Source organism: Ciona robusta, chromosome 5 (genome assembly GCF_009617815.1).
Source record: "Ciona robusta chromosome 5, ASM961781v2".
Lineage (NCBI taxonomy): Eukaryota > Metazoa > Chordata > Ascidiacea > Phlebobranchia > Cionidae > Ciona > Ciona robusta.
The window spans coordinates 6901491-6919115 of NC_143239.1; the positions used below are offsets into that span (position 1 = coordinate 6901491).

The following is a 17625-nucleotide window of genomic DNA, read 5'->3' on the forward strand; positions in this document are numbered from 1 at the left end:
TAAAAATCCTTTTGTATTATGATGTTATGACATACACTATGAACGCGTGGTTTTCAAAACTATACCTATGTTGAAATATGTGAAGGTATTGAGACCTGGGATGTAGGTCTCTTACCCCAAAACCCAGGGTGCTACCATCTAGACCCCACTGAGGCAGTTTATAGACACTCAATAATAAGTTTATGTTACGTCACAATTGTAGCTACTAATTCGAGCATTGCTACAGTCATAATGGTATTCCAAATATTCAATTCATTCGATCTGCATACGTGATTATTTGCTCTGTGTTACGTCACAATTTTATCAGTGAGCTAACACGTGTTCTCAGTGTTGCCCAAAGACGTTTACAGTGATGCACAATAAAAATTGCCCCGAATTTGCAGGATCAACTTCCTTTCTTTCGTATAAATGAGGAACTATAGTAGTGCAGGGTCAGCATAGGTGTATGTGCCACGAATAAAGGAAACGATATAAAAGAAAAAATGTTGACAAAATTTGCACAACTTACTACAATATAATCCCACTTAAACACGGCCACACCGAACCTCAAAACACTTTTACACACCCCTCCCAACCGTCACTCGAATTTATTTTTCCACCGTGAGAACTCGATTGTTTGAAATAAGAAACTCAACAAACGATCGACCCATTTATTACGTCACAAAGAAGACACAGACCAGCCGCGCGACACCATTGTTCTAATCGAACTATCGAGTAAATGGATTGTTACGTCATAATGCCCCTCTTACTGCAGAACAATGTAAATCACGAAGCGAAAAGCGATTAAGATTTTAATTGCTTGTTTGTGATTGTTACGTCACAGAGGATACGAATTGTTGGAAATTCGATAATTCGCGTAACAATTGGAACGCTGATGCATCTGGTGGTGTTTGTAGTTTATATTTGTGGGGGGTGGCGGATCAATTGTGGAAATGACGTCAGATTGCAAACTGCGTCACGTGATACTGTACGTAACTTGGCTATTCGCCAAACCTACTTTTTTAAAGCAAATTTAGGATACAGTTGTGTGGGGTGGGGTGCACAATACCCCATGTTTTCCAGTGTGTTTTTAAAAATCAACAAGGCGTTTTTTGTTACTACCAAATAGGACGAGAAAAGATGATGAAAAAAGTCCCAACAACGGCCTTAAAAACGTTAAAAAATATGGGACATGAAGTGCTAACAGTATCCATCTTACTCCGGCTCACTACACCAACACTCAATACTACTGATATAATGCATGAATAAATATAAGAGGGTGGGGAAGGATGGGACACTTTTTCATTCTATTTTCTCATTCCGTTTGGTAGTAAACAAATAACATTCAAAGAATTATAAAACTGTTTCCTCACGACTTCCATAGACCGTTGTTAATTGTTTAAAACACAATTAAGATATTTAGATAACATGTGCTAAAGGTGTCCCATCTTCCCCACCCACTATATGACTGGTAAAGTAATAGGACATAATACCTGCAGAAATGGTAACATCTTGCAAGCAACGTCGCCTGCGAACCATTCCCTTGACGCCATCTCCATCACAGCAACATACGCTGATGGTGGTAGGCATAGGAGGAGGTATAACAGCTGGGTGAAGCTGAGGTTGGTTAGGATGAGATGGGCTGAGAAATTGGACGGCCGACATCGTCTGTGGGGGGGGAGGTAATTAGTAATAATATGGGTTGCATTTACATAGTTTTTGCGGACAATATGCATATTTCTTAGTAGACGAAACGTTGGAAATATATGACGTTTTTTCATTACAGGGTTTAGAGATTATTTACATTATGCCTGATAGCAGAAATATAAGAATATGCCGATCCTAATCAAATAATATGAAGGTTTAATATACAATTAAAAATGAACAAAATATTTGTATGAAGAAAAAAAAAATAAGAATTTAAAAAAATCTAAAATTTTTGAATATATCGTATAGATATCAAATATATATTAGGATTTTAAAAAATTTAGTTTTTTTTTTAAAAAAGTAAAAAATGTTAAATATTTTAATAAATTTCGCAACAACGACTCTCACCTGCCACCCGCAAAGTAGGTTATGACGCAAAAGTGGCCAATTACCCCAGTCATAAAGATGAGGGCGTATACTCCAATCACTGTAATGGCCGTCACTTTCGCGGTCTTGTCGATTATGACGTCATCAAAGGGAGACGAAGCATAATATTTGATGACGTCAGAATTTTCAGTTACGTCACCCATTTTTTTAAACAAACTTTTTTTCTGGTGACGTAATAAGGTTAAGTATGATCCAAAGTAAATTGAAAGTAAAGTTATTTGAACTCGGCCACGTAAACAGCTTCCCAACTAGAAATTAAACAAACTTTGGTTGTTGACTGAAAAGATCAAAAATCACTCATCCGGAACTGAGTGTGACGTCACAGACACTTAAATATTGTGAATGGGCATCAAGTCCAAGGACGCTCCACGTTGAACGAGTTAAAGTTAAATTGAACGAAACCCTCGCTGTAATAACTAACCGTGTGTGTGTGGTTTAAATTTGAAGTAAACTGGTAAACTGTTCGTTCTATATCCATGGTATACCATCTGTTCTTTATCCGAATTTTTCACAAGTACCTTTTGAATGCCTACAGCCAGACGTTTTTTTATTCATTACTTCATTGAGTGATTTGAAATTATTCTACTTTTTCTGTGCATAGGTTAAAATCTGCAGCGGTACACTGTTTGTCGTTTATTCCACAAACCGGTACACTGTTTGTCGTTTATCCCAAACCGGTACACTGTTTGCGCTTTACACCGAACTCGTTTTTATCAAAATAGTGCAGATTACATCGCTACAATGACGTCATCAATCAAATATGCCATTATAATACTTACATATGACGTAATTATAATAGAAACAACATATACACCATGTTTGCAACTAACACACGTGTATATTTCACTCTGCGGCATTCTACGAAAAGCTGCGACCCATAATTACGTTACAATTATTATAATTGCTCCGACACACGCTTCACGTAACGTAATGCAACTGTCGCTTCCCAATTATGACGTCACAATAATATGTGTTTAACACTTTGTTCGACAGCCACGCTTTTCACTTTCACTCAAATAGTTTTTACCCGTAGCGTGTTTAACGACTGTCGTTTTTCTATTTATTTCCTTCTCTTCGTTGTTTTAATTAACCTAACCTTCGCTATCGTATTCGAAGATATAAATTGTTATCTTATCAAGACTTCCAAATATTTCCCGCTTTCCATCGACGACCCTCACACCAGGTTCTACCAGCACCAACTAAACCAGACACTGCAGAAAACGAGAGAATTTGCTGCCTTTTTCTCGCGCTTCTCTTGCTTTCCCAACAAACAACCTAAAAAAACCGAATCGATAAAACTACAACTTTCAGCAAATGCTACAAAAATCGTCCAACTTAATGAGCACTAGACCAGGGACCAGATTCACCGGATTTTTCACTATTATACAAAAATTTTAAGTAAAAAATCGACGAAACGTCTTTTCTATTGAAACACGCGCGCCGCTTTTATTATTACGTCATAATAAATTTCTCACACGCTTTAATTGTTCTTTGATCTCGAATTGACTCACTTATTCCCAAACAAATATCTTTGTTTCGTCACAGACAAGTACATTACGTCATAACATAAATTCTTAAAGGCGTCTTCAATTGTTTGCGAACAAAAGATGACAAAGTGACATTTGTGACGTCATAATTGATACAAATTAATCCGCATGGTAGCGATAAAGAAACCGGATATTTTCACAACGATTCAAGTTCCACCGGTAGTCACGTGACGTTTGATCAAACTTACCGATTGTGACGTCAACCATCGAACCGCGGTTTCGAACAAAGTTTATGTTGCCCATTGTTTGTGAACAATAGTTCATCTGCCGCTGTAACAACATGGCGTCATAATGCAAGGGAATGACCCTTGTGTCGTCATAAAGTGGTTTATAGTAGGTTGGGGTAAGATGGTACAGTAGGTTGGGGTAAGATGGTACAGTAGGTTGGGGTAAGATGGTACAGTAGATTGGGGTAAGATGGTATAGTAGGTTGGGGTAAGATGGTATACTAACGGTATCCATCTTACCTAACAATGCTATAATATCAAAATATCCCAACAATCGGCAAATATTCGAGAAAAACAAACAAATATTACGTCACAGGGAGAAATTTCAAAAATATTTACTTTTTATCAACCAATCAGCGCTTAGCTATTATATACGTAGTAAAGCACAGCTATGACGTATTTTGGTTAACCAAAATAGCGCTGGATGTATTTGAATAATAATAAAGCACGTTTGTGACGTCAAAGGTTAGATTGTTTCAAGATAGTAAAGTTTTGAACAATATTGACGTCATACTACAAAATCTTTAAATCTAGATCGCTATTATGACGTAACAATAGCAGCGATTGTTAAATCTTCCGGATTGAACGAAATAAAGAACTCACGCTTCGGTGAAGCGAGGATATTCTAGAATCCCCGCTTCCCATATTTGGAAATCTTTTATAAACTTTGGAAAACATTATTTTAGATAAATTTACTTAAATAAACAAAGAGTTTAAATATTTCAACTTTATGAACTATCCCATATTGACCGTTCATTCATATATCGTGTGTTATCTTAACACAGGGCACTATGACGTCACAAACCTGCAGACAAATCCATCAAAATCGCGCTTTCCGACTTTCCATTGTTTCCTAGGTGTTGCGTAACAATGATACGGAAGGTGACTTCTTCTGTGATGTCACAATCGCTCCTGTTCTAACATGCATTGTTTACACGCCCTCATTCAAACCTAACAATCGCTATTATGAAATCATAAACGAGTATGGAATGTCTCGCCACGCTTCATTAACAAACGCTTCTGTTCAACACAAATACCATTATGACGTCACAAAGAAAGACAATCGCACTAAATCGAGCTTTAAAAACCATTTTAATTAAAACAAAGAAACTAACTTGTTCTATTACGTCACTATCTGGCAACTATTACGTCATAGTCAAACCTCAAATTCTGGAACGCTAACAAACAACATGAGATAATGGAAACTTTTTTTGATGCAAACGCAAATCGCGTATCGTTACAATCAGTATGAGCATTATCACGTCACAGATATCCATTTGTAACATCACAATGGCACTTATTGCAAAACAAAGCCATCACCTCTAACCTCGCCCGTATTCTGGAATCCTAACAATGAAACAATCGAAGCGTGACCATGTATTGTGACGTCACACACCGTGGGTTGAAATTCGAGAAAGTGGCCGATTGTGACGTAAATAGAAGACACCGGAAACGGCGTAAAATCGCGGATTCTAGGAATGTTGGTGACAATCGAAACCATTGAAGCGGATCGCGGTCGCAAAGATCAGGTGGGGGGGGGGCGCTACTCCCATGCCCACGGTCAAGCTGCCGTAGTGTTTAAACAACATAAGTAAATTTATTTCTTTGAAACGGAAAAAAATCAGATTAATTAAAACAACGATAAAAAGGAAATCGGTTAATAAAACGCGCCATTCCCATGTCCTCGGCCAAGCTGTTGTACAAACCATGAAATTAATTGTTATTTATCTCCTTGAATGCAAGAGCGAAAATCAAATTTCTTTAAATTAAAATAACGAAGAGAACGAAATCATTAGCAAAACGACAGCTGTTAAAACACGCTATGGGTAAATTGTGGGGGAAAGAACGTCGGTTAAAAAGCGTGGCTCTTGCACCCAACTTAATAGTACTAATTTCTTTGAATTAAAGTACAAAATGCTTACCACATAAACAACTAACGATATCTATGCATATTTCCAAACAAACCCTAAAGCGTTGTTAATTGTTGAAAACAAGATTAGAAAATATGGCGTTTATAAGGCAACGGTATCCATCTTACCCCACAGAACTATTTTTTTCAACTAAAACAACGTTTTTGCTTCAGAACTGTAAAAACAAATTAAAACAACTTATTTACCGACAGTTAAATTAAACGTCTTACGAAACGCAAGAACAAAAAGCCGTAAACATCGATATTTAACATGCAACCTTCTAAAACAACGTTATTTTTAGTGTTGGAAAAACATGTCAAAAAATCTTTGCTTTGGAAAAACAAAATTTTCGAAACCACTGTTTCGCTACTGAAGCTAGCGATTGTGACATCACGAATCCATTATCGCACTTCGATCAATAGGATCCCCACTGTGACGAAATATTAGGGTCTGTGACGTCACAGAATTCCATGAATTATTAAATTCCACTTTTTTAGTCTCAGACCAGTGGCTGCCACACACGAGGTACTATGACGTAATAAAGAAATATCGGTAATGGATGACTATTATGACGTCATAATTCTGGAAGACAGTGTTTTGACGTCACAAAAACAACGAGTCTTTTAATATTCTTGTTTATTCGAAAAATAAACGAAATAGGGTGTAGATATTTCTTTGCTTGTTGTTTTTAAATTAAGTGTAATGAAAATATTTAACGAAATTGAGCAAGAGCGTCTTGAACTTAGCCCAAGATCTCCACCAATCAAATCGCGTTGTCACGACACGCCCACAATATTGTCCAATCACCGCAGCCGTGTGTTAACAATCTCATATACGTCACCGGGAATCCCCTGTTTCGATACCCGCCTGCTTTTCTTCACAACAAACTCACACCACGGGGCTTCCCCTCTTTCGTCATCAGTGACGTCACCGGTTAGATGACGTAATTTGTTGATGACGTCATCACGGCAATCGGAATCGTTCTGAACGAACTGTTCGGGCGTAATCCCGTTTAGGAAATCGCTCTGTTGAAATATTTATCAGTTTGGCTTGGATATATAAACTGTTTCGCTGCCAGGTGTATAATATAATAGAGTCCGATGTCATTTTCTATAGAATAATACACCCTGTTCAACATGTATAATAAGGTGTATTGTAATTCAAAACACAACGACTTCGTCTTATAATACTGTGGGGTAAGATGGGATACCGTTAACCCATTTTTCCCCAAAAGATTAGATGGGGGTAAGATGGGATACTGTATGGGGTAAGATGGGATACCATTGACACCAAATATCCCATATTTCCGGACCGTGTTTTTAACAATTAACAACACGTTTTTCGAGCCCTGGGGACTGTTATATAACTGTGTAAAATATTCTTTGTTTACTGCCAAACAGTCCGATAAAAGAGAATAAAAGCACGTCCCATCTCACCCCAACCTACTAAAAAACTTCTAAAGTTGCCCAGTCAATTTATTTACAACAGCAACACATTACTATGGTAGAAACCAACTGTTACTGGCGTGTTATATAAATCGAATTATACTTGGCTGGAAAACTTATTTTGCTTAACACTTTATTAATAAAAGCGACGTAAATATGACATGAAATATCGGTTCGCAAAATATATTGACCGGAAATTCTTTAATAACTGTCTACGTGCCTAAGCTAACTTGTTTTTTTCGATTGTCTAAAATGGTTAACAAAAAACTTTTAGTAGTTGTTTGTAATTCCAATTTACAAAAACTTTGTTAGCCTATTATTTATTCCAACTCTGACCGAAATCTCAGGTCCCATGGTGTGCCTCACTGTAAGACCTCACCCGTTTAAAACGTAATATATTTTTTTTAAATCGAAAAATTATAATTTTATTTAAAACTTTTGGGTTTATTAAAATACTTACTAATAAAAAAATTGGCATTGTGCTCACTATTAGACTTTATTTTATATATTTCACAAAATTTACCATTTTTAATATAAAACTTACTGCATTGTTTCCCCACAAGGTGGCGCTGCAGGTGTCGGTTTCGTCGACCATTGTGATGTCAATATGGAAGACAATGGGCATTGTTGGGCAATGAATGGCTTCTGTGGGCGGGGTGGGGGTGAAGTGGGATGCTTCATGGGGCAATGGTGGGACACGTGGGTCAGGGGTAAGAGATGGGGTGCTGGGGGTAAAGTAGGGGGTTAGGGGGAGCGTCATAAGTGAATTTTTGGAACAAGACTGGCTTTCATGTTTTAAGTTTAAAACAGCTTTTTTTAAAAATACTTAACAGTCAAAAAAGTAGCTCCTGATACCACCACAGCATAGTAAGAATAATAATATTACTTATGGTGGCAGTATTAGTTATGTATTGCTGTATCTTGTATGGATAAATAAAAAAAAACTTCTGGCATGGCGTGCAAGACGCTGCTTCATGCACCTCAGCCCGATATTAACCCTAATAAACAGCAAACACCAACCAATAATAAAACATCCCATCTTGTTCAACCACATGAGGGATCGACCTTGATTGAAGAATATGTTTTGGAACAATACGGATGATTCTGTCATATTTACCGACAAGCTCATCGGTGTCATGATTATCACCAGGTACCTGGGGTAAAAAGGGGTTGTTTTACGGTTATCGCATTTCATGTATCTATTCTTTATGGGTGAAGTCCTACAGTGAGGCATGCCATGGGACCTCGAATTTAGACCAGAGTGGGCCCATTACCCCAACATCCAGGGTGCTACAGCCCATTAGTGACCATGGAACAAAAATGCTTTAGTTAGGGGTAGATTGGCAGAGTGCTTGAATCTGCATTTAAAACATGTTGCAAACTAAGCGTCACAGAGTGATTTAGTTTGATAAAGACAGGGGATGTCTAACAGAACAATGAATTTTTGGAACAACAGTTTAAAGATACTACTGTAAGCCAGTGATTAAAGTGCCTCTTTAGTTAACCCTCACTTATTAAACAAACAGATGTACATAATAGCAAACATAACCACTCACATATAAAATAGTAAACTTCTCGTCATCTTTCCTCCTTATTCTCATCACACATTCTTCCATCGTTAAACTTTCCCACTTACTGCCATCGTGTGGCTCGTTATGCGATGTTACCGTCATGCTTCTGAAACATAGAAATAACATAGAGCAATTTTGGGCGCACAACCTCACGTCACCTTGGGTGATTTTCCTACAAGAACGATGTACTTTAGTTTATACTACTGTAAGCTAGTGATGTTTTTTGGTGTTGGGGTAAAGGGCCAACTTTTGGGTTAAATCTCAGGCCCCTGGTATGCCCAACCATAGGAACATATAGAATATATTGTAGATTATAAACTCCTCAACTGTATTAAAGGCAACTCTGGTCTTATTGCGTGTCACGCTGTAGGACCTCACCGTTATAGAATATAGATGTTAGGAAAACAACACCAAACCAACAAACAGCAAACTTACAAATTTCTCGACGAACCAACAGAAAGCCTTCTTTGTTTGTCGCTTGTGATGTCATAATCACTCTTTGACGGAGTGTCAACTCTCTTACGCCTCCTAGAGGACAAATATTTGGAAGTTTTCTCCGATATTTTGATGTTAGATCCGTCGAAAGGTCCGTGGAATCTAACAAACATCAATATAATCATTTTGTCAAACACAAACACAAGACAAAACGTTAACCTTATTTTTAAGATCGCAAAAACAAATATGCGCATACACCTGGCAGCAACAACAAGGGAGGGGGTTATAAAAGATATTTATTATATATTCAAATTTCACATAATTTAAGCCAGTATTCAGTATTCACCTGAAGTTATTGGCAGGACACAAATGGCAAACCAAAGAATCAAGATTTGATATTTTCTTCACTTTGCAACGAACACGGAAATATTTAAATGTTTTTGGCGGGAGATTAAACGACTTTATTTCGCTGAGTCGGCTTATTGAAAGCGATGAGTCATCCCCGTTGATTACTGTGAAAGTAAGGAGGATGTTTAGAATCTTAAAACAAATTTATGTCTGTAACTATAAATAAATCACTATAGTTCCGCCCACAAGTATATAAATAAACAAACCAACTAATGGGCTAAATCCCAAGTCCTCGACAAGGACCTCATCCATACAGAATAGAATAACTTAACCACACATTACACAACATATATTACATTTATATATATTTCATTGGCATGCAAAATACACCATAGCATCGACTTTCATTATCCCCACACACCTGTAGCTGAGTCCTGTTGACATCTTAGCGATCTCTTTGAAACAAATTTCACGAAATCTTCTAAATGTGTTTCATCGAAAAGTTGGGGTCTCCCACCAAATATAAGGGGTCGTATTAAGTCCTTATAAGGTCGTGTCTTAACCCCATACTTTCCAGGGTTGGTTCGCGATTTCAATTTTTCAGGAAAAACTTTTTCTAATTTTTGTTCAGTTTTTTTTCTCTTTGTTAAATCTCGAACTGTATAAGAAGTTTCTCGAGATGGGCGTGGTGGAGGCGTGTCCTGGTTTTTTGGGATTGATTTTTCTTGATTTTGTTGTTGTAGTTTCTTTTGTTGAACTTCTTGTTGTAGTTTTTGCAACCTAGTTACAGTTTGTGGGGCAGATAAGTTTCGTTTCACGGATTCCCTACGACCCCCTACAGCCACTGCCTGGCTTCTCCTTTGTCTGGGTGACCTCCTTAGCGGGGATTTGACCCCAGAACCCCTCACCTTTGGTGCAACTTGTGTGGGTTCTTTAAATTCAGCATTTTTCTGAGATTTTTGTAAAAAGATTTTCCCAGAATTTTCTGTTTGTTTGTTTTTGTTAGAAATTGAAGAGGATTGCTTCTCTGTGACATCACAGAGGCTTCGAACGTTACTGACTTCGATCTCACAACTGTCATTGTCGTCTGCCAATGAAATATTTCGTTCCAAAGATATTCCAACAAAGTCATTTGGAGGATTAGTTGTGCCACTAATCTTTGAATTTCCGACATTTTGTTTTATTTCAATGGTAGATCGGCCTTGTCCTTTGTGTGACCCTTGACCTTTAGATGACCCTTGTTCTTTAGAAGACCCTGATGTGACCCCACCATCTGCTCTCTTCGAACTTTCACCAATAGATCGACTTTGTTTCGAATCTTCCATAGATTTTGTGATTGTGGGTCGTTTAGCTCGGGATAAAGATGGGGACCCCCTGGTTGGGGAAACTACTTTGGGTGGAGTGGGGGGGATCACTGGGGGTTCAAGCTCGTCGTATTTTCGCTCCTGTGAAGTGGGGGGGGGGGTGATTAACTAATCACACAAGTAATGCATTATACCCTCACAGCAACTAGATCGCTTGCCAAGTTTGAACGATATTACGTTCGAGTTCGCTACGAGACAACACATTTGTTGTTTCAACTGTGATCAAGTCAGTGGGTTATTCAAAAGGAAATAACCCACAAAGGTAAATATGTGGTAATTCATAAGCGAGCACTAAACAGACAACATGCCTGTTGTTGTAGCTACTTTATCAAACTAAAAGTAACCTGATATCAAGCTTAACTCCCCCCAAGGTATCTGAAGCATTGGTATGTTTAACCAGGTATGTTACATGCAACTCTACATATCATCCAAGCTGTAACATAGACTGCTTCACTCCAGTGCAAGTACAGTAACATTTATATGTTATAACCATTCACCTGTTGCTGCAGTTTGGGGTTCAACATTTCCACTTTCTTAAGTTGAACCGGACTCACATCGACTGATAAACTTGAAGATCCAGAAGAAGAACTCGTGTTGGTTGTGTTAGTTGTTCCACTTGGATGGGGGGTTTTACTTGACATCTGAACATTAGTGAATTTGCCAAGTGTTGATTGTAAATCTCTGGGAAAATGTTTTTACTTCAACATTAAATATTTCAGGTTAAAAACAAATAACTCAGATTTTTCCGCAACAGTAGATGCTGTTTTTAAATGAAACCAGGGACGAGGTTGACAAGTAAACCTATGCAAGTTTTTATTTGAATAAGAGAGTGCGGATGCCATTTAGACGAAATATACTCTCTAATACAACTAATGGTTGGACTTGATTTTTGTTGGTTACGTTCTCGTAGCAACAGATCATTCCTGTACTTTACCACACAAGAATCTACAACTATATGTACATCAGATCAGGGTTGGATTCGCACAATTTATTACAAGTCTTGCAAGTCTTTATGAATGAAATAAATAAATCAGATTGAAGTAATGAATGAAACATCTGACATCACAGAATATTAGTAAGCCCCGAACAAAAGTTAATTTTGCGCATCATGTCCGACATTACACTCACAAAGGAACATTCTTGTCAAGTTACATGTAGTAACTGCTTAAAAAACTAGAACTTAAATTTATAAAATATAAATCTAGTTTAATTAAAACCCCTCACCCTTTTAATTGGTCATTAGTGTCAAGCAGAGTGATGCCACGATTATGAACAACCCCCCCATGCAGGTACAACTCAATGTGGAGGGGTGCCGTCGACTTTTGTTGAGCGTGGAGGTTCGTGATCAGGATGTGTGACCCTGTGATGTCATTGATGATGTCATCATTTAATTTTTCAATAACAGTGACTTGAATATTCGCATTGTAACATAGGATACTGGGTTCAAGGCTTGTCGCTGCTACCATTGTGGGCGTATGTGTCCTTGGGCAAGACACTTAACGGCAATTGCTCTAACTCAGGGGTCACAAAGTTACATACGTGGTAACTTGTAAGCGGGCACGAGGTGTATGAAACAGAACACCCGTGTTATAACGACAATTGTTGCCCTGTCATGCGAGGATAAATAAGTTTACATACGTGGTAACTCGTAAGCAGGAGGTGTATGAAATAGAACAACCGTGTTATAACGACTGTTGTTGCCCCGTCATGCGAGGATAAATAAGTTACAAACAACCAACGAAAGCAACACATAACAGACATACACACCTGGTGCAATATGAAGTTGAGTTAGCGTATCAACATGATTGTCATACACACACATGTCAATACATAGATGAGATATTTGTTGTAATGTAGGAAGGTGAACCATTTCTACATCCTGTATATTGATAACTTTATTGAGGTAACAAGCATTTAATACAAAGGTTATTGTGTATATGAATAAATAATAAAGAACTTTATTAACAGAAATTTTCTTCTTATCTCTTTGAACACAGTAACTTAGATCAGATTTATTAAAACAAGGAAAAGAAAGTAATTCATACCAAAACAACAAAAACATACTACGGGTAAAAAGCATGGGGAAAAGTTCAGGGAAGCATGCAAATAAAAGTTATGGTGAATACATGAACTGTTACAAGGAAAATTACAGATACAAATTCAACAATAACCTACATACTATAGAAATCATATATTGAACATAGAAACATCATACCTCACAAGGTATTGGAGATATATTGGTTGGAGGGGAAGTCCCATCCCATACCTTTAGAATCGTAAGTGAATCTTTGATGCAAGCCATGCCTACGACCTAGGGGTGGGGGTTAAAGGTGTTTTAGTTGTTTTATAGAGTCGTGCTAAAGTTGTGAAAAAGTTTGACTTTTCGGAACGACTTGAATAGTAAGTAAACCGAATAGTTACTTCAGTTTTGCTAAAGTTGTAATAGACTTTTAATGTAAAACTTGGTTGAATGTTAATTGTACTTCCTAAAAACAGAAATAATATTCCAATTAGAAATATATGAACCCAATGCAATATATAAAACCTAAAACACACTACAAAAAGATTAAATTTACAAAAATCTTCCAAATTTTTTCGAGTAAATTTTAAGGCTCAAAAAGTAGAAGCCTATAAAAATCTTTAAACAACATCAAGTAGTTTAAATACCTGACACTTGATGTTAAAGTAGAGGTTCATCTTGATATCTGTAATTTGAATAGTTGGAAACACTGAGACGTCTTTACTTGGCCCAACCTTGGATTTAAAAATCCATTTCCGAAGTTCACGAACTCTTTCTTTGTCACTTTCATGGATCGTGCAGTTTTCCGAAATGGATTTTCCGTTGTTTACATCTTCCTGGGGTAAAAGATGGGGGTTAAGTCACAAAAGCCAGGGTTATTATTACTAACAAGTGTTTGGTGGTGACTTAAGGAAATCACAGTTTTTATAACAATAGACCTCATAATATTCAATGCGTTTATAGCCTTAATATGTACAGTAGGTTGGGGTAGGATGGTTTATATTTTCATTCTAAGACTTAATATGCCTTAATATGCAAGACATTTAAAGAAATATAAAACCGTATTCTCACAAAAAGAGCATTGGTACAAACTCGAACAGAAAAATGGGAATATAACGGTGTCCATTTTATTCCACAGTACTATAACACATATACAGCTTACATTAAACGCACAGAAAATAGAAGATACAACTTACATCGTGAGGCCACATAACAAACGACCAACCCTTAGTACTTAGGAAAGTTAGATCACCCAAGTATGTTGAAGGTTTAAGGCGATGAAGTCGTATTATGTCCCATTGATCCACCTGTCAGAACATATGGTTATTTGTGAGGGGAATATTGTATAATGGAATATAGGGCGCCAAACCTGGGGTAAAGGTGTTAATTTCTACCTTAGTTAGATTTGTAACCTACGTTTGATAGAAATAACTATAGCTAGGCGCCAAACCTGGGGTGGTAGGGATGACAGCCAACCCTGACATTTTCATTTCTACATTAATCAGTAAAAACCAACACAGTAAAGACTGTATCAAAGAAATATAAGGTAAACAGAAAAAAGTGGTAAACACTTAATTTACAATAAAATAAATTAATTTGGTTATATATGTATTCGAACCTAAACTTACAAGCTATCGTTGCCCTGCCTGTTTAAAAGCTATATACAAATAAAAGTTATATTTGTTAATATAAACACAAATACCTCGGGTAGCGAATGTGCCAACGGAGCAAACAAGGAAACTTTGATTCCCTCCCCACTTGAATAACTTTCATCAATTATCCGCAATATGCAGAAATAATCTGCATTATGATGTCACAATCATAATATGTGCGATTATACCAATGTATACAGTAGTTTTACATGTTAAACAAAATATATTTACAGTAAATAAAGTTTCTGTATTTTTTAAATTACTAAACATAACATGCAAATAAGTTACTTGACTATCAATGTTAATACAGTAGTTTTAAAGGGGTCCCTTTAATTAGTGCATATCCGCAATGTCCACAATATTCACTACATAGTGGACATAGTGATTAGTGAATATTGTGGACATAGTAGACATGCACTAATTAAAGGGACCGGTTTTACTGAACATTTAAAACTATTTTACGGCACAAAAATACATTTACAAATTCTGTCACCACAAAAATAAAGAAATTCGCATAATTGGCGTCTCATGAATACATCATTTAGTTAATAAACTTAAATATACCTTTTCCCCTGGATTTTCTTACAGGAAAACAATCCGAAATCACCCCGTAGACATTACACTGGTTATAGCTTTGGTAATTCTCGTGAACCTCTTTCAAGGAGTGGTATGTGTACTCCGGTGTACGGGCACTCGCCATGCCAGTTAATTAGGTTAATTAATCATTAAATAATTGGAAATTAACGTTTTAAACTCCGGAAATTCTGTTAAAAATCCAAAACAAGAAATTACGCGGGAAGCATAAAAACTATTCATGCAGAACGAAAGATGCGAACATAAACATCTGAATTTTTTATAAATGTAAGAATTTGGATTTTATTTGGTAAAAAATGAACTAAAATGGGTAATAACGTTATGCCAATTTTTATATTCTATAGATTTAACTACTTACTTTGTATTAAATGAGATTTGTAACAAATAATAAATCTGTATAGACAATTTTTTGGAACGTAAGCCTATAAAACTACTATACAGATAAAGTAATCGTAAAAAATAACCAGTATTTGGTTTAGAAATTGGAAAAGTTCAAATCTGAGTTTATGAATAATGACGTAGGTAGATGTTTTTTATGGCCAATTCATAAATATGTTATAAACAATTACAAGGTTTCTATGACTTCAAGTTGCCTAGCAACATTTGTAAAGAAAGTTTAAAATTTTGATTTTCCCCAAACAAAGTTGTGTTTAGATCGTGTAAAATTGGGTAACGGCCGCATAGATATGTTGTACGCCTATTTATGTCAATTACGTTATCGTTCCGTTTTGTAAAGGAAAAATGTGTTAGAGTTAGTTTAACAATTAATATTAAGTTTGCAGAAGACTTTAGCATTAACGTTACTATAGTTTACCAGTAATAGAGCTATATTATACATTTAACTGTTTTAAAATAACAAACAATTCTGGTGTAACTGTTTACACCAACACTGTTTGTCAACTTAAGTTTTAAAACGTTAGAAATGAACAAGACTATGGTCGATGGTCCTACATATATACATAATTAAAGTGTATACACAACATATATAAACTACCCAAAACATCGTCCCATATTCATTAATTCCACTTACCCACTTTAAAACTGTGCAGTTTCTTTTGTAGATGATACAGTCTCATTTAACATAACTTTCACTTCTTTTCGTTTTCTTTTTTAGAATATGCATTTAATGATGCAGTCGCTTCACATTTAATGAAACTTTCACTTCAGATCTGTTAGAATCTTAACAAACATGGGAATTGATTATTACGCAATACTTGGGCTGACGAGGAATGCCACAGACGCCGATATAAAGAAAGCTTTCCGGAAACTAGCGCTGAAATATCATCCCGACAAAAATAAGGAGCCTGGGGCTTCGGAAAAGTTCAAGCAAATCGCTGAAGCGTATGATGTGCTCAGTGAACCACAGAAACGAGCGACATATGACCAGTTTGGGGAGGAAGGGTTGAAAGGGGGAATTCCCTCGCCAGATGGGGGTGGGTTCACATCGGGTTACACCTTTCATGGCGACCCCGAAAAAGTTTTTCGAGATTTTTTCGGTGGCTCAAACCCATTTGCGGATTTTTTTGACACGAACGGGGATTTTATGACGGGGTTTGGAGGGATCAGGGGAAGAGGAAGAAAGAAGCAAGATCCCCCAATTGAGAGAGATCTCTTCCTCTCTTTGGAGGAGCTGTTCCATGGATGCACCAAGAAGATGAAAATCTCACGGAGAGTGATGAACGAAGACGGACACACTTCTAGTATCCGCGATAAAATCCTCACCATCCATGTGAAACCAGGTTGGAAAGCGGGGACAAAGGTTACATTCCCACAAGAGGGAGACCAAGGGCCCAACAACGTCCCGGCAGATATTGTGTTCGTTGTCCGCGACAAACAACATCCGCTGTTCTCCAGGAGCGGGAATAATCTTGTCTTTGTTGCGAAAATCCCGCTCGGAAAAGCTCTCATTGGATGCAGCATTGAGGTCCCAACACTGGATGGGAGGTTACTAAACATCCCTATTAATGACATCGTACACCCAAAGTACACAAAGAAGATACCAGCAGAAGGAATGCCGCTATCTAAGGACCCAAATATCAGAGGAGACCTCTCTATAGAGTTTGACATCCAGTTCCCTGAGCAACTTACACCTGAAAAGAAACAATTGATCCGACAAGCTCTGCTTATCTGAGATTTATATTTGGTGTAAATTTAACACAAGTTGTTGTTTCGGAAACTGTGGTTTTCGATATTGTACAGATTATTGATATCTTTATTTATGTGTAAAGGTTATTTTGCTACTAAAGTTATTACAAGAGCATTCGATATAATCCATATTTTGTTTTGTAATAAATAAGGTATATAAGAATATGCTAGTGCCAAGACACAGTAGGTCACTACAGTAGATAATACCAGGTTCAAAGCCTAACGCTGCTACCATTGTTGTCATTTGTGTCTTTTACCGGCAATTGGTTCAACCCAGTGGTCGCTAATGCGTTG

At 37.0% G+C, this 17625-nt stretch overlaps 3 protein-coding genes across 18 annotated transcripts in view; 1 reads left to right on the top strand and 2 right to left on the bottom strand.

Moving 5' to 3' along the window:
• Nucleotides 1–3453, bottom strand: part of LOC149736129 (uncharacterized) — a 49443-nt gene extending 45990 nt beyond the window's left edge. For 15 of the 16 annotated variants that reach the window (XM_089879294.1, XM_089879293.1, XM_089879296.1 and 12 more), the window contains exons 1-2: nt 2035–3452; nt 1473–1647 (exon numbers count right to left, since the gene is read on the bottom strand). In XM_089879294.1, the coding sequence (XP_089735420.1) occupies nt 1473–1647; nt 2035–2216 (357 nt within the window). In that variant the 5' untranslated portion in view covers nt 2217–3452. Of the gene's footprint in view, nt 1–1472; nt 1648–2034 lie in introns of all 16 variants that reach the window. The other variant, XM_089879306.1, reaches the window with a different exon arrangement.
• A 2925-nt stretch (nt 3454–6378) lies between these two features.
• LOC149736131 (uncharacterized) lies at nt 6379–15416 on the bottom strand. Its single transcript, XM_089879269.1, has 15 exons — nt 15157–15416; nt 14643–14740; nt 14137–14247; nt 13588–13776; nt 13136–13231; nt 12688–12799; nt 12145–12280; nt 11418–11601; nt 9978–11001; nt 9555–9720; nt 9209–9370; nt 8759–8879; nt 8223–8356; nt 7747–7927; nt 6379–6782 (listed from the first exon to the last, which is right to left on the bottom strand). Exons 1-15 carry the CDS (start codon nt 15290–15292, stop codon nt 6561–6563), a joined length of 3072 nt encoding a protein of 1023 aa, XP_089735395.1. The 5' UTR covers nt 15293–15416; the 3' UTR covers nt 6379–6560.
• Nucleotides 15417–16275: 859 nt separating this feature from the next.
• LOC149736132 (dnaJ homolog subfamily B member 13-like) lies at nt 16276–17496 on the top strand. The gene has a single exon (XM_089879326.1). The coding sequence runs from the start codon at nt 16376–16378 to the stop codon at nt 17315–17317; it is 942 nt and encodes a 313-aa protein (XP_089735452.1). The 5' UTR covers nt 16276–16375; the 3' UTR covers nt 17318–17496.
• Nucleotides 17497–17625: the final 129 nt, after the last annotated feature.

Bases quoted from the DNA above. Each gene is read 5' to 3' on its own strand.
- LOC149736132 (XM_089879326.1), top strand. From the start codon at position 16,376: ATGGGAATTGATTATTACGCAATACTTGGGCTGACGAGGAATGCCACA.
- LOC149736131 (XM_089879269.1), bottom strand. From the start codon at position 15,292: ATGGCGAGTGCCCGTACACCGGAGTACACATACCACTCCTTGAAAGAG. The intron at 14,248-14,642 runs GTATTTGTGTTT...ATGTTCTGACAG, and splicing joins TGGCACATTCGCTACCCGAG to GTGGATCAATGGGACATAAT. The intron at 6,783-7,746 runs GTAAGTTTTATA...ATATTTCAACAG, and splicing joins CCTTGTGGGGAAACAATGCA to AGCGATTTCCTAAACGGGAT.